Below are 16,630 nucleotides of genomic sequence, written 5' to 3'. Positions count from 1 at the left end.
AGATAAACACAACTTTTTAACGAGTGCATTTATCCTGTTGCACTGCTGTCTTGCAAATGATGTGCTGCGCTCATCCCTTTTTTCCCTCTCAGTGATTTTTTTGTGGTGTTTGTGTCATTAGTTTTACCTCATTTGAATTGAGGACCCAACTCAGCAGATGTATGCTGAATTCACTTGACCTGCCCCAAATGCCTTGTGATAACAGGCATTTATGTGAAATCCTTTCTTTTTCTTCTTTAACTCAAGAAGGTGGGAGTTTTAGGAGTGGAGAGACATAGGTGATGACAATTATGATGGCCTTTTATTGTGCATATGTGTTTTTCATTGTAAAAGGTTCACACAGCAGTAACTCAGCTTTCTTGGTGTCCATGGCAACTGTAAAAGAAAGAAGGCACACTTCACCCATTTCTTCCCTCAGCTTATTTCGTTTGTCTCTCCCCTCCATGCCATCCATTAATTCTCTGTTTTTCTCAGACCTCCCCCAATGTTGTTTTCTGCTTGTCTACTTGCTCTTTTCTTTTGTTGTAAACTAGTTCACCTTTGCAAGCACCACATTTCTTATTTTGCCATGGTAAATCCCTGTAGTTGGCTCAACCAGTACAACTGCAAAATTGCTCTTTATCAGCAAGAAGAGGATGATGGTTCCAAGAAGGTATAAAATGGTCTTTTCTGAATTACCATTATGACTCAATCCAATGATTGAGTCATTGGATTGAGACTTAAGAGGGAGAACAGGAAGCATCCATGGCACATGGATTAATCAGCCGCATAAGAGGCAGCAGAACATCATATACTATGTGACTAGAAAACTGTGGAAGAGATTCATTACTTGTCATTTTCCACAAAATCTCACATCTGCTGCCCAAGCTTCTCAGCAGCCTTTGAAACAAACAAAGTGTTTTCTTAGAGGAGCTGTGCAGAGAGGAGGAGGAGGATGGGCTGGAATTTTTTCTCATCTCAATTGCTCCATCTCTATTTTTCTGTACAGCTAACAGTGAGGCCTTAAGGGTTTGAGCAACTGGTCTCAAGAAGAAAAAAAACCGAAAAGGCAAAGGCTCAAAGGCAAAGCCAATTCAAGATATTTTGGTTTCTGTGTGAGAGAGACAGCGTGGTTAAGAGTTAAATCATGCTGTGTATTTGAATAACAGAATAATGCTGGGTGTGAGTGTGTGAGGGAAGAAATGAGAAGGAAAAGCTGTTAAGGAGAGAAAAAAATACACAAAGGCAAATCAGGAATACATACATAGGTTTGCATCAGCAAAGACAAAAATGCTAAAAAATAATGAGATATGTCTTTTTTTTGACAATATGTGTTATTTCTCTTCCTTATAATGTCTTGGGTAGTATCAGCTACACATCACTCAACTGTATCTGTAGTTATATGGACAGCATGCAATCATATAAGCAGATGAAACATGAAAGCTAATTAGAAAGGCCAGAACACTCAAGCGAGGTACATGCAGTTACAGGAAACATAATGAGGCTTTGAGGGACTCGATGCAGGTAAGTAAAAGGTCACAGGGGAGAGAATACATGTGGGCAGGTAAGATACAGTCAACAACACAGATTTGCAGATGACACAAGAAAAAGAAAACATATTCAGTCTATGTGGAGTAGCATATTTTTGATTTTTTAATTCTAACAAATTGTAAAAGCAGTCTTAAAATTGGATGGGAATCTCAATTTTCAAAACTTAGAACTTTATCATAGAAATAAGCAACAAAACTGGCTTTTATATCCTCATCTTTTGTAATTATCCTTTGTACAATTTGATGGACAATAGCTTTTCCATCAAACAAGGTAAAACTGGACCATTATAACCTCACAAGGATTTTTGTTCCATATTACTGTTGGTGTGTCTGCAGTTAAGCCTTGTTCCGTAAAAAGTGGAACATTAATTCAGCTCAGCTCATATTAATGCTTCAAGCCATTCTCTTTGTTAGTGAACCGGCGACTTCATCACTGATGAAATCACTGATTACTGATTTTCAATTACTGCAATGAGAACTTCAAGAATTAAAAAGAAGACTGTTTGATATAAAGTACTTTCCATGTGGGTTAACAGTTGCTGTTGATCAGGAGGTGTATAAACCAAGAAGTTGTTACCTCAGAAAAGGAGGTTTTGTTTTTGGTAGCTTTTGCGTGAATGCGTGTGGGCATGTGTGTCACATCTCATTATGTGTGTAAACATGATAGCTTGAAAAATGTTGAATAAATTCTGAGAAAACTTTGTAGAGGTGTAGAATGGGGTCGTGTTAACAATTCATTAAAATCTGGCTTACATCCAAATTCAAATTCAAATTTTATTTGTCACGTACACAGTCATACACAGTACGATATGTAGTGAAATGCTTGGACAACTGCTCGTGACCTAAAGAAAACAAAAAAAGGAAAAGGCTATGAATAAGATGGGAAATAAATATGAAAAATTAAAAAGGGTAAATTTAACTAGGAAAGAATAAGATAAAATATATAAATTAAAGTTGAAAATAAAATAACTGTGCAACAAAATACACAATATAGAACTATATAAGAATGTATAAATAAATATAAATAAATATATATACAATAACAGCAGCTGTACAAGTATTAACTGGAAATAAAGAAATATAATGTCCAGTGTTGTGCAATCCACATTATGTCTTGTGCAGTGCAAATATGCTTAAAGTGATTAAGTGATGAAGTGAAAACAATGTCCAGAAAGTCCAGTGTGTGTGTAAGAACCATATGTGTGGGTCAGTACTGTGTGGTGGTGTGATTGAGAGACTGTATCGCCTGCGGGAAGAAGCTCCTCCTCAGTCTCTCTGTGTTGGTCTTCAGGGAGCGGAATCGCTTTCCTGACCTCAACAGAGAGAACAGTCTGTTGTTGGGATGGCTGAGGTCCTTCACGATCTTCCTGGCCTTGGTCCAGCACCGCCTGCTGTAGATTGAGTGCAGGTCAGGGAGCTCGGAGCGGATGGTGCGCTCAACTGACCGCACAACCCTCTGTAGAGCTCGTCTGTCCTGCATGGTGCTGTTCCCGAACCAGGTTAAGATGTTTCCCGCCAGGATGCTCTCTATGGTGCACGAGTAAAAGTTCCTGAGCACCTTGGAGGGCAGTTGGAAGTCTCTCAAGCATCTGAGGTGGTAGAGACGCTGACGGGCCTTTTTCACCACGGTGTTGATGTGACAGGACCATGACAGGTCCTGCGTGATGTGAACTCCGAGGTACCACCAAGGTCAACTTAATAATTTATTGATTAAAAATTGCCAAAAGGTCTTATAACTTAGGAACTATGATTCTTTCAAGTGTGTTGTATATATTCAATATAAATCATGTGACATCTGACTTCTGACCTCTCCTTTAAGGTCAATAGCTAAAGGTCAAAGGGATAATAACAGTATGGAAAGTTATTTAAAACTAGTTTTCTTACTGCCATTGTTTTTTACTCAAAACATAAAGGCACATATCATTACTTAGGATCTCTCCTGGAGTCCTCATACGAACATTGTGATCAGAAAGTCTCATCAGCGTCATTTCCTAAGGAGGCTTAGGAGGTTTGGCATGCACGCCAACATCTCCTTAACCTTCAACAGGAGCACAAATGAGAGCCTGCTGATGGGCTGCATCAGAGTTTGGTATGAGAGTTGTTCTGCCAACAACCAGAAATCACTACAGAGACTGATGGAGGTAGCAGAGAACATTACTGGCAACAGCCTTCCTGCCATTAAGGACTTCTACCTCCAGCAGCTCCTGCAAGGCCCAAAATACTATGACTGATCACAGCCATCCACCACACCAGCTATCTCCTTTTTACGGCAGATGGCACAGGGATGTGGCTGCACAGATCGCGAGATTATAGAGCAGTTTTTAGTCAAGCCTTCAGATTACCCAAATGCAACACCTGACACTTGACTGCTACTTGCAGCTGTCATACCATCCCCATCCCCATGTTTTTTATTACTTATGTACTTACTTTATGTTATATATTACTTATTATTTATCTCTTTTTTCATTCTTGTTGACCCTGTGTTAATTGAAACGTGACAAAAAAACCCTGAAAGTTAAACTAAATTGAATGTGAATGATATATGGGGATTCTAAATGTCACATTAACTTATTAGGACTTTGTTATGTACAGTATGGTAACAGGTCATAAACATACTAATACATAACAATTTTAATACCATATCCAGAAATAACTCGGGGTTTTTCTTTTTCTTTTTTGTTTTTTTGTTGTTGTTTTTTTTTTTGGGGGGGGGGGGCAAATAAATGTGTGATGAAATTTTTTTTGATTGATTTTGATTTTTTTGACATTTTTTACTAAACATTGAAACAACACTATCTCTATCCACTTAAATTAAAAGAAAAGAGTGAGCTTCTTCGGTGGGGGTTTGCACTCTTGGAGCACTATACCTTTACTTATACTTCTCTATAGTGACTGTAATAAATCTGTTTGACAGCTTTTGACCTCATTAACAAACACACAAAAACACTTCCATAATGTAAAGCAAGAATTAAACTGTTAAATTCCTTCTCAGCATAAAAATGTACAGCATGACCAATAAGCTTGGAGATTTGTAAAAGGGTGTGAAAATGTTGGAGATCAGGGCTTTATATGACTGGCTGTTTTACTATGATATACTGTAACAATAATAGTTTTACTGCATCCTTAACAACATAACCACTCACTGTCTGCTATTATTCAATATGATCACTCTTGCACTTAGCCCCAGGTATCAGCTTACTATCCCTTTGTTGCTTAGCTAAGACTAAAAGTCTCTGTTCCTCTCTTACTGTAGTTTAGGGCTTTGCTCTCCTGCAGAGAAAGAAAAAAGAAACATGAAGCTGAGCTCAGCTTCTTCCAGTGAGTAAGCTACCGTTAGCTGTGAATTATCCCACTTACTTGCATATTCAAAGGCACAAAACCATAAAGTTATCTCTTAGAATTAAGTGGGAAAACCATGCCAAAGGCAGAACACACTGTGAGGTGCCACATCATGCCAGTGAAAACATCAAAAGTAAGGGATTCCTGGGGGACGAAGCCACCTGGGGTAAATAAATTGAGGCATTTGTACACATATATTTCCAAGTTACAATGTGTTTAATTAACAAATAATAATGGATTTAGTAATATATATATAAAGATCACTTTTAATTTGAAATGTACACCAAAGCCAATGGTCTATTTTATTTTAATTTTTATATCATATTCCCTCATTATGATTTACAGATGTACACTAATAATGCAGCCAGAACAGTGTGACAATAGTAATGTATACAGGTACAGTTATCATAGCTGATAGTACACCACACAGCTGAATCAGTTTGCACTAATCCCATGCCTATTTGCTATTATGGATAAAACTGTCAGATCTATGGGCTCTCGAGCATGAAATAAATTGCCTTTTTACAGGAGGCACAGCTGAAGGTGGCAGAGTTGAAGATGCTAAGATCTGGAGTCATGTGGATGGACAGGATTAAAAATGAGTGTATTAGAAGGACAGTTCAGGTTGAGTGGTGAAGAGAACAAGTTAAGAGTCCAGACTGAGATGCTCTGGACATGTCCACAAGAGGGATAAATGATATACTGAAAAAGGTATATTGAATACAGAGTTGACAGGCTGGAGGAGAACAGGAAGACCACACAGAAGATTCATGAATGTAGTGAACAGCAGATGATCTATAGTGGTGACCCTAAAGAAGTTTTTTCCCCCTACTCAACTGATCTGTGGATAAGAGGTTGTATAGGTTTAGAAAAAGTAGTGGAAAACATTTGTTAATTAGACAGTTATGTTCAGCCATGAAAGCACTAGCTTTGAAAAGTTCAGCTTTAATGCCACAAACCTCTCTGCATGCTTGAATGCAAAACAGTGTGTGAATGAAGCTAAAAATAGCCACAGAGGCACATGCTATTCTCTGTTACCCGAGAGAAATGGATTAGATAGAATATGAAATTAGATATTCTCTCTATCTTCTCTATCTTGATTTTTGAATTCCATTAACTGATAGTAATGTACAAAGTCTATGAACTCTTAGATTTGTATCTTGTAATGTAACTGTGGGCTGATACTCATTAGTTAAAACTATATATGTTTACATTATAAACCTCAATAAGGTGGTCTACTACGTTTTGTTTTAATAAAATTTACATGCTTCTCTATATCAGTCTGTGTGTTTTATTGACAGTTGTGTCTTCAGGAGAAAACAGAGCTGCTATTTTAGACATATAAATGCCTGACTGTATCAACACAGAACACATAAAGAAAGAAAGAAAAAGTCCCAGGAACAGTGTAACATCCCTTGGTTTAAGTCTGACCTTTTCTCTAACATCCAGCGTGACCATAATTATAGACCTCACCGATTCACCACAGCTGCATTGTGGTATGTGTTTTATTGCACTAAAGTAACACAAGAGTGCCACGAGATGCGCTTAAAATGTGACATGCATGGCATTTCTAAACACATCAGACAATAGCATATGACAATGGATCAACTTTTAAACTACTTCCTGAAAATTGAAAAGCGGGTGTCCAACAATCCCAAAACAGTGGTTATATGTATAATTCTGGTCTTACGAAAGCTCACTACCCCAGGCCCAATAGTACACGCACATTACACATACAATGTGTAGCATTTAATTATCTTTATTATTTAACCTGGGGTTAGATCTTTTCTCACATAACCAGTGTCATGACACAAGATAAATGTGCTCTAACTTTAGTATCATAAAAGTGTACATTGTACAGTGTACAGTGTACAATATATATTAAATACAACAATAAATTATTATTATTTAACAGTAACATTTAACAGTTATTTAACAGTAAAACGAAAAGAGAGAGAAGAAGAGAATGAGAGAACATGAGCACGAATCAACCCTCTACCTGAAAAAAGGTCGTGCTCAGAGCCGATGTTTGATTTGGTGACCCAGAAAATGATCACAAATCTGGGGTCAATCTTCTATAGAAGTCGCCATATAAGAATCAAAATCAGAAATCTTGGGACTTGAAATTAACTACCTACCACGTGAACTTTAATAAAGTTAACATGTTATTTTCTCCACAGGGAGCAGGGAGCATTATATTATTTTGAAGCTGATGGAGAGTCATCTGCCTGTCCATCATCTCTGCCCGCATGACTGGCAGACTGCAGGCTACTCTGGGAATGAGATGTGTTGCTCTGCTAGATGGTGTGTTGCCTCAAGAGGGAGCCTCCCAGAGAGAGGTTAACACCTGCTAAACCTGCTGAGGCCCGTGGGAGGATGCTCCTATAAAAAGAATTTAGTTGAGGGAGAGAAAGATAAACAGAGAAGCACTCATGGACACATGCACACAAGCATGCACGCACATGTGCTTTCTGGTTAAATGCATATTAAACAGGTATTAGCAGCTAGGAACCAGCACACGTGCAGACCTGTTTGGGCAAGTTTTTCTCAATGACTATGTGATTTTTAGAAATAAAAAACAAACAAACAAACAAACAAACATGGACTTGATGCCTGTCAGCGTGCACTTTTTTTTTTAGATTGTCCTAAGTCTGAAATTCATTACTGCTATTGCAACCACTGTATGCTGCACGCCAATGCATTATAAAATCGGCACCTGAGAACCTGTTAAGTGCATGATTACATCAAATATCCATCTTCTTTTGCATTTATATTAGCACTTTATGTAACAAATAAATTATTTATATGGATTATTCTTCACAGTCATAAAAAGTCTGTTATTTGCACACAATAAATTTAAATTTACATATGAAAGCGATGGCACCGTTTTTGAATGTTTAGATGCTTTGCATTACAATTTGCCATGGGCACTAGGAAACATTACAGTCTGAATTACTTAGAAAATGTAAAATTGCTAGTAGTCAGAAAATATTTAGTGAACTCCAGTATACTATATGGACAAAAGTATTGAGCCACACTAAGGCAGCATGCTTCTATTGCCAGTCCCAAGCCCCGATAAATGAGTAGTGTTGAATCAAGAAGGTCATGGGCCAACAGGTTGGAAACTTTGCCACTCTTTCCCAAAGGAAACGGAAGAGGAGAGGGGTAAGGTGTGTTAGGAAGCAGCATGACAGTGAGGATTTTATATTTAGGGAGTATTATGAAAGTGAAGAGAGAGTCAGATAGGGTCACGTGTTTGTCGCTAAAACTGAAGAGGTGGTGTTGAATATTGCCAGGGCTTATTCCCCACAAGTTGGATGTCAATTAGAACTGAAAGAGGAATTCTAGGGTACCCTGGATGAAGTGGTATATATGAGGGACAGCTCAGGTTGAGCAGTTTGGAGACAAAGTTAGAAAGGCAAGACTGAGATGGGTTGGACATGTGCAGAGGATGGATAGTGGATATATATAGGTCAAGGGAAGCTGAATATCAAGCTGCCAGGCAGCAGATAAAAATGAAGACCACAGAAATTTTCATGGAGGTAGTGAAGCAGGGCATGCAGAGGGTTGATGTGATAGAAGAAGACGCTAGGGATAGTGTGAAATCAAAGAAGATAATCTGTTGTGGTGACCTCTAAACGGACCTGCCAAAAGAAAAAGAAGATGACTGAGCCACACCACTTAGTCTTAGAATCCAGGTGTTTTCACAACCACTAGCTGAGGTGCATAGAGTTTTTAAAGATTTGTGAAAGAATGGGTCACTCTAAAGAGCTCACTGAATTTGAGTGTGGCATTGTAACCACTGCAACAAGTCAATTTGTGCAATTTGTTTCCTCATAAATATTCCACGGTCAATGGAAGCATTTAGGAACCACAGCAGTTCTGCTATGAAGTGGCAGACCGCATAAAGTTCCAGAGCAGGGTTGCTGAGTGCTGACGCACACAGTGTGCAAAAGTCACCAACGCTCTGCTGACTCAGTAACTGCAGAGCTCTAAAATCTCCTAGGCATTAAAATCAGCACAAAAACTGTGCGCCAGGAACTTCATGTCACGAGTTTCCATGGCTGAGCAGCTCCTATAGGTAAAATGTGTAGGCTGCCCAGTTGATTTGGCTGTAGTGCATCTTAGCAAGAGAGGGGGAAAAGAGAAAGAAAAATGATATAGTTGAGAAGCTGACACAGTTTGTTGAAAAAAAAAAAGCCCTTTGAGTTGTTGTTTCTTGAGGAACCAGATTTTGTATTGTTTACAGTTGTCTTTTTGTCCAAAATGCACAATAAAACATCTATTATATGTGAAGAAGCCAACATATAAATTAGCGCAAAGGAGTTGAGTCTTTACAAACAGTCAGAGGATGCCTGGACCTTCTCATTAGTGAGCATGAAACCACACGTGTGACTCACATATAATAACGCTGATGAGTTTTATTTGTTGCAGGCTACTATTGATTTTGTTTGAGAGACATCCTTACCATGAGGGCAGTCTGAGCAATGTAGTAACTATCTCTTCTGTTATTCTGACACTTTCCCAGAGCATCAACAGTCTTACTGCACTGCTGGGAAAGAGCTTTGTAAGTAGACCCAGGGGAGCAAGACAACACAAAGGTTCACAGTGTTGTGTGTGTGTGTGTGTGTGTGTGTGTGTGTGTGTGGAAGCATTCATGTGTTTGCGTTAGTGCGTGCATATGGTGTATATTGCATGTTTTAATGGACTATATGATACTGAACATACAATATTCCATTAGGGAATTCACTTGTTTTGGTGACAGTGTTACCATGTCAGTAATAATTCATCAGCTAGGTTTTGTGATGTGTATACTGCATGTCTGTCTGTGAGTTGTAGGAACAACTATCATAGTTTACAGAATTACAGAAGTGTAATTTTTGTATGATAAAGGAAAATTTACTTCAAGCACAATATATAAAGTTTAGAATTATTTTTTCTTTTATTTATAAAGTTCTAATGAATGTATTTATGCCTAATTTGTATTTGAGACTAAATGGTGAGAAACATGTGACCATATGTGATTCACACACACACATGCGCGCACTCACACAGAGATGCACAGACAAAGGATGCTTCCTTAATGGCAAAGTCTGACATGGCTTTTACATAACTGAATCAGGAATTATTCTTTTCATGCTTCATGTGATTAGGCTTTAATGTGTCAATTATACAGCCTTTCCCATTTGTCCACCAGATCAAGGTAGAATGAACCATTATCCGTGCCAGTCAGAGGGCAGAACAACCAACTGAGCTGAACCATTGCACCATAGCACCAACAGCCAATCTCAGAGAGCTGATGATGATGCCCACCCCACCCCCACCCAGTGTTGCCATGGTAACAGAGCAACGAGTACCTCTATAGCTCTTATATCTGTGGTTATGGTTGTCCGTTTCCATTTTTAGGTGCAGGGATTGATCACTATTCTGCTCACCAATCATCGAATCAGGGTGGCACTGGGGCAGAACATCTGAGGATGGCCCCAGCTGAGACTGACTACCTGCTTCTTACATGAGAAATCACATAAGAGGGAAAATCTGATGGAACCTAGGAGAGATGAAATTTGTTCCATCCACCACAGGTGGAAACAGCCAACCTAATGTATTTGTGACCAGTATCACTACAAACTTGTAAAAACCCTCATTAACTTGCAATCTAAATATTTAAACACATTTTACATTAATACGCAGAAAATAGTTGCAACCTCTTGACATCACACGTTGATGATGTAGAAAAACTGGTGTCTCTCTGAACCTAACCTGAGCATGATGGAGTAAGTGTTGATTAAAACGGTTTCTTTCTGGCTCCTGTATCTGCTGGTACAGTTGAAATTGCTTAGCAACACTGAAGAAACTAATTAAGAAATTATGTGTTTGGGGTATGGCTGTGAACCACAATGTTATCACATGATAACAGTGTTAGTCACAAGGGTGGTGGAACCTGTTAAGATGCAAATAACCATGACAATACACACAACTTTGTCTCTTAACAAAACCTGCAACAACATATTATTTTGACGTGTGGCAGCATATCAGGACTGCTCAGCTGTATTAATTCACAATTAACTACATCAGCTACAGTATTATTTTACTCTATTCTTTCTCTTTTATTACTGTAGACTTTAACATGGAATGTTTCTGTCTGCAATTTTTGATTTATGCATGTATTTTTGTTGTGGAGAAAGCACTTACGATTTGTTTAATCTACAAAACAAACAAACAAACAAACAAAAAAATCACCAAAGATTTTCTCATAAGACAACAGAAAGAAACTCCTACACAGTTACTTCTAGCATGCTCAGGAGATGCTCTGTATCTAAATAATTTATTTCTCTAAGTCTGATGAAATCTTCTGGATGTGACATCATCATCTGAAGTTCCATTAGGTTCCTCTTGTGCTTCATTTACATCTGCTATCTTTTATTTTCATCATGAAATATTTTCAGAGAACATAAAATTTAAAAAAAAATGTTTGTGTGCTAATAGGCCTGAAACACCTGGTTGGTTTTCTTTGACTATGGTTATCCTATAGACACCAATAACATTATGTATGGTTTTGTTTTGCACTCAAAGAATATCTGCAACAATAACATGTAGTACCCCTTATCCGATTTAGGGCTTCGGTGGTGCTGGTGCCTATCCCTCTGTCACTGAGTGAGAGGCAGATTACGCCCTGAGCAGGTCACCTGTCCATCACATAATTGCAGTTACTGTCTTCTACAAAGTATTGTAATTTTCGAGACACTTAAGATAAATGCACTTCTTCAAGGATTGACTTCTGGAACATTTAACACATATTATTAAATTATTACTCCCTGAAACCGATTAATATTCTAACATCATTTTAGGAGTGACAGTAAGGTCTAATCAAGCTTCCTTTTTTCTTTCAGACCTTCTGTGGAACCAGCTCCAAGTTTACATTTGGGAAACAAATACCCTCTGCATTTAAGATTAGGCTTAAAACTATCCTTCTCGACAAAGCATATAGTCAGGGCTGGATCAGGGCCCTGTTTCAGGAAGCCCGTTTAGAAAACTCAGAGTGAAAAACGACACTCACGGTTGAGTAACCCCGAACTGTCCAACTCGGAATATTCCGTTTCAGAAAGGCTGATAACAATTAGTTCAATCAACGCGGAGTTGCTACAACCCCAAGTTAAGCACGCGCACGAGGATACATAAAGCCCCGATCAGTGGAGCACAGATTAAGCGAGTCACCATGGAGACGGAGGGAAAGAAGGCGCGGTCGACGTATTTCACAGCGCTCGAGGCGGAAATTCTGATGGCAGCATATGCCGACAGCATGCACATCATGCAGAAAAAAAGTAACACAGCCGCAGCTGCAAAGGAAAGGGAGCATGCATGGCAAAACATAGCCGACAGAGTCAATGCGTCAGTGTTAATTTAAACATTGATCTAGGGATTTCCACCCATATAACACGTTATTTTATCATATGTCATTCTATTTATTATGTTATACATTTTATTTTGTGATGTGATGTGAGCGCAGGTGCAACCCAACAGGCCCCAAACGTTCCTGGCAGCAAGTAAAAATGAAATATAAAAACATAGTCCAAACAGGTAAGGTGTAATTGTATTATGAGCCATAGTGCTTGGTCTGTGTGTCCTATGTAAATCAATTGCAGTTAGAGGCTACAGTAATATACCACCTGTAAGCACATATTGAAATTATCTGAGCACATCACAAGTACACATTTGCCTACTCTGTATGCCCAAATGTGTGCCGTCACAGCCAACAGAAAAAAAGCGGAGGCCCGAAAAACAGGTGGGGGTCCTCCACCACCACCACTCACAGAGGCTGAGCAGTTGGCCCTCAGCCAAAACAGTGGGCGCCCTGTGGCTGAAGGCATCTCTGCGGGGACATCCTCTGTGGCAACAACCCCACAAGACACAAGTGCCTACATAAGGGGTAAATCCAAAACAATACATGGCGTGCATACATCCATTCTGCACAGTCACCTTGACCAAAATGAACTATGTCGTAGTGAAGTTACTGTCCTACTGACAGAGAATGACAGTCATCAAACAGTTAGGTGAATAAACAACACTGAGACACTTGGAAACTGTTAACGTGCTGCACGGGTGAGGGCCCAGGGAGAGACTCACACACACCGAGCTGCAGTGGTACGTCTTTATTATGAGCATAGCAGTGTCCTTTAATTTTGCATACATGCGTGTGTGTGTGTTAACCTAACAACAGGGTGAGCTCCCTGTTCCCAGAGACAGAGCGAGTAGTACATTCCGTACCTTTCCCAATAAGTGTAACATATGAACATATACCTCAATGCAACATAAAGCTCATAAAAGCGTTTCCACCCTGACACCTACTGATTTTGCCTTCTCTCAGTGTCGGTTGTCTCTGAGAGCATACTGACAATGAGGTGTATGGTGATTGGTATGTCTGGTAATTGCCATTTGCGCCCACATAAGTCATGAGTGACCTGTATGAACCCCATATTCTTCCAGTTGACGGTGATGGTGTACTGCATCTGGTGCAGCCCCCTGTTGAGCCAGACCGACATGCAGTTGTGAGTACTCGTAATACTCCACAGACTACATGTGTCAACAGTAGAACAGCAATGTTGTTAAATGTCTCCACCACAGGCACATGATGACGAAACAGTGACAGCTGCTACAGAGGAGGCCGCAACAGAGCCACACTATGAGGTATACAGTGTACAGTGGAAAATATAACAACTGACGACAATGTGGTACTATGATGACACCATGGACTTACTATGTCCCCGGCAGAGTGATGCTGGAAATGAAGAGGAAGAGGGTCCAGCCACTCCTACAACGAACCTTTCCACAGTGGGTTGTTCAGCACTGATTTACAACCAACCTAAGTAGGCATGTACTATGGATGCCAATGCTATGTCCCTTGTTGCAATAGCTCCCTGTGAAGCAGCTGTATAAGACATATCTGGCCAGGAAGATAAGAAAGTGCGACATGGAAATGGTGCACCTCCAGCTGCAGATCCAAAAGTCGAAGCTGGAGATTGTACTGCTGGAACAACAGTTAAGGGTGGGTGGAGTGATCATAGATGGACGAATCATGTCAGTGTTTGTACAACATACTAATATACGCATTTATTCTTTGTGTACAGGACATACAGGGTGACCAATAAAGGCAGTTGACCACAGTATCTGTGTATTTGTCTTGTAACATGTTGGGTTGACGGGTCACAGGAAATGGTTGTGGCATATGGTGTCTCTGACTGCTCTTCCATCCTGTACGTTCGTGGGTGGGTCAGGATGTTCATCGTGTGGATCACTGCTGTTGTCTGGTTCAGCTGGACACTGTTCACCTCTAATCGTGGCAATGTTGTGTAGGATCACACATGCCACAATGATGTCACATGCCCTTTCTGGGGTGACCCTGAGTCCACGAAGGCACTGGAACCAGGCCTTGAGCATTCCGATGGTCATTTCAACTCTGGCCCGTGTCCTGCAATGGGCCAGATTATAACGCTGCTGTGGGCCCGGTTCAGGGTCAGGGTAAGGGGTGAGCAAATAGGGTAGACATGGGTACCCCCTATCACCAAGCAGGTGGCCAGTGAACTCTCCTAGGACAGAAGAATACATGTCAGTGCAAACGTCCCTGTGGCAATTGGTCTCTGTATATTTCACAGTTACTTCGACCCACCATGTCCAAATTTGGTGCTCAGTGTACATTCCCGGAAGATTCGTGAGTCATGTACAGAGCCTGGCCACTTGGCTTCCACATTTGTGATGATGTTGGCAGCATCACATATGATCTACCCAGTGCAGAGAACACATATTAGCATCCATTACCATGATGCCATCACTTGTTGGTGTGAAATGCTACAGGGAATTATGTACCTGTACATTGATGCTGTGGACGGACTTCCTGTTCACATAGTCTCCTTCATTTGCTGAGGGTGCAATGATTGGGATGTGGGTGCCATCTATACAGCCAATCACGCCTGGGAACCCTGGAAATTTATGTACCATTTGAGTGGTAGTTCACGTATCACCACATCATGCATTGAGTTTTGTTCATCCTGATACCTGCAATTTTGTGGCATCCCTCTTTGATGAATCTTGTGGGTCTGTGACCGGGGAACACCACAAACGAGTGCAGGAGACGTTTCAGTGCTACTGTAACATTCCTGACTGCCCAACAGACGGTAGCCTTGGAAACGTGCTCAGCGTCACCGATATTGTACAGAAAGCTCCCGTTTGCAAAGAAACGGAGTGCGGTACAAAGAATATGTAATGGACTGAGCGCATGTCCGCGATGTGTCACATGCGCAATATATGGCCTGAGGATGTTATCCAAATAACTTATTGATTGTGCTGAGAAACGGTAACATTCGCACAGGAAATCATCAGGTAATGATAAGATGTCCATACGCGCTCTGATCACTCTCTCCCGGCGGAGTGCTCTGCGGAGAATTTGGGCTTCAAGATCTACTGGCTCTTCAAGGAAGGGACACGCCATGTCTGACACTTCCTGCTGTCAGGTTTCCGACAAAGAGGCGGAGAACGTCAGGGTTAGTTGTAGTAAACCTGCTAGGGGGCAGGTTAGCTTCACGGCGTGTGTCGTCATAGTGACTCACTCAGGCTTCAGCTGAACTCGCTTTGTGAAACCGAAAACCCAGAGTTTTCGTTAACTCAAGGTATACTTACTCAGTTTTTCCACTAAACCGGCTTCCTGAAACAGGGCCCAGGTGACTAAATCCTCGCTTAGTTATCCTGCCTCGCTTAGGCCTAGACTGCTGTGGGATTCCCGCGAGTGTTTCTTTTCACTCACTCACTTTTTTCACACACTATGTGTTTATACACAACTCTTAATCATCAGTTATTATTAATCTCTGGCTCTCTTCCATAGTGTGTCTTTCTCCTTTCGCTCCCTACCGGTTGTGGCAGATGGCTCCCTGAGCCTGGTTCTGCCAGAGGTCTCTTCCTGTTAAAAGGAAGTTTTTCCTTCCCACTGTCGCCAAGTGCTTCGGGGACTTTTGATTTTTATGGGGTTCTCTCTTTATTATTGTAGAGTCTTTACCTTACAATATAACGCTCATTGAGGTAACTGTTGTTGTGATTTCATGCTATGTGAATAAAATATAATTTCATTTAACTTAATTTTAAATTTTTCTTATTTGACTTCTGTGTTAAAACAGGAAAAAAAATGTCTATTTTTATCATATTTCTGTAAAGACCTAGGGTAATACTGAATATATACATTTCCTGTAGATTGTCTATGCTAGTATACATATTAATACATATTAGGTCATCATGCTGGCCTATAATGTCAAAGTAAAGTTGTCTGAAGCGACTGAAGAAGCCAGAGTTATATTGCCTGTGATAAAGATTTCCTTTGGGAGAGGTGGAAGAAGAGAGAGAGAGAAATTAAATGGTACAAGGAAGACATTACTGGGACCTATTACATGCACTGACACTGCTCTGGGAGCCATTAGCTTGCATAAACAGGTCATTCCTTTACTGAGCTGTACTCATTGATCTACCTTTGCTCCTCCTTTAACTAAATGAGCACAGCCAGTTCAGCACAAATGTTGTGGCAACCAAAGATTTTGAGGCTGACCTACAAGGTCTATCAGATGATTTAGTGGCTTCAATTAAGGTAGATATTATGGTGTGTTTAAATTTATGCATGCTGTACCATCTGTACTAGTAGTATGTATATCTGTTTCATGTTTGTTTTTTTTAAAAAAGGTTCTTTGATAAACTACTCCATGCCATAAACAACTACTAGGTGTACA

General features: G+C 40.2%; 1 protein-coding gene across 2 annotated transcripts; it reads left to right on the top strand.

Moving 5' to 3' along the window:
- Positions 1 to 12,032: 12,032 nt before the first annotated feature.
- Positions 12,033 to 14,254, top strand: LOC147338894 (uncharacterized). 2 transcript variants are annotated; one of them, XM_086298733.1, is made up of 7 exons: positions 12,033 to 12,257; positions 12,376 to 12,446; positions 12,619 to 12,795; positions 13,353 to 13,414; positions 13,491 to 13,553; positions 13,638 to 13,697; positions 13,780 to 14,024. In XM_086298733.1, the coding sequence occupies exons 1-7, from the start codon at positions 12,085 to 12,087 to the stop codon at positions 14,005 to 14,007; spliced, it is 834 nt and encodes a 277-aa protein (XP_086154859.1). In that variant the 5' UTR covers positions 12,033 to 12,084; the 3' UTR covers positions 14,008 to 14,024. The 2 variants fall into 2 exon arrangements, with proteins under 2 accessions (XP_086154859.1, XP_086154850.1); XM_086298724.1 differs by lacking the exon at positions 12,033 to 12,257 and having other exon boundaries at positions 12,434 to 12,795; positions 13,780 to 13,911; positions 13,994 to 14,254.
- The last annotated feature ends 2,376 nt before the right edge of the window (positions 14,255 to 16,630 follow it).

Source organism: Aulonocara sp. 'chitande type north' Nkhata Bay, linkage group LG1 (genome assembly GCF_057382095.1).
Source record: "Aulonocara sp. 'chitande type north' Nkhata Bay isolate Kocher_YH1m ecotype deep benthic linkage group LG1, A_spYH_male_GT1.1, whole genome shotgun sequence".
NCBI lineage: Eukaryota > Metazoa > Chordata > Actinopteri > Cichliformes > Cichlidae > Aulonocara > Aulonocara sp. 'chitande type north' Nkhata Bay.
Note: the sequence above shows the minus strand (reverse complement) of the source record. Positions and strands in the feature narration are given on the sequence as shown.

Excerpts from the sequence above, each read along its gene's own strand:
- LOC147338894 (XM_086298733.1), top strand. The coding sequence starts at position 12,085 with ATGGAGACGGAGGGAAAGAAGGCGCGGTCGACGTATTTCACAGCGCTC. Across the intron at positions 12,796-13,352 it reads CACAAGTGCCTACATAAGGG|TTGACGGTGATGGTGTACTG; the intron begins GTAAATCCAAAA and ends ATATTCTTCCAG. Across the intron at positions 13,698-13,779 it reads CTACAACGAACCTTTCCACA|CTCCCTGTGAAGCAGCTGTA; the intron begins GTGGGTTGTTCA and ends TTGTTGCAATAG.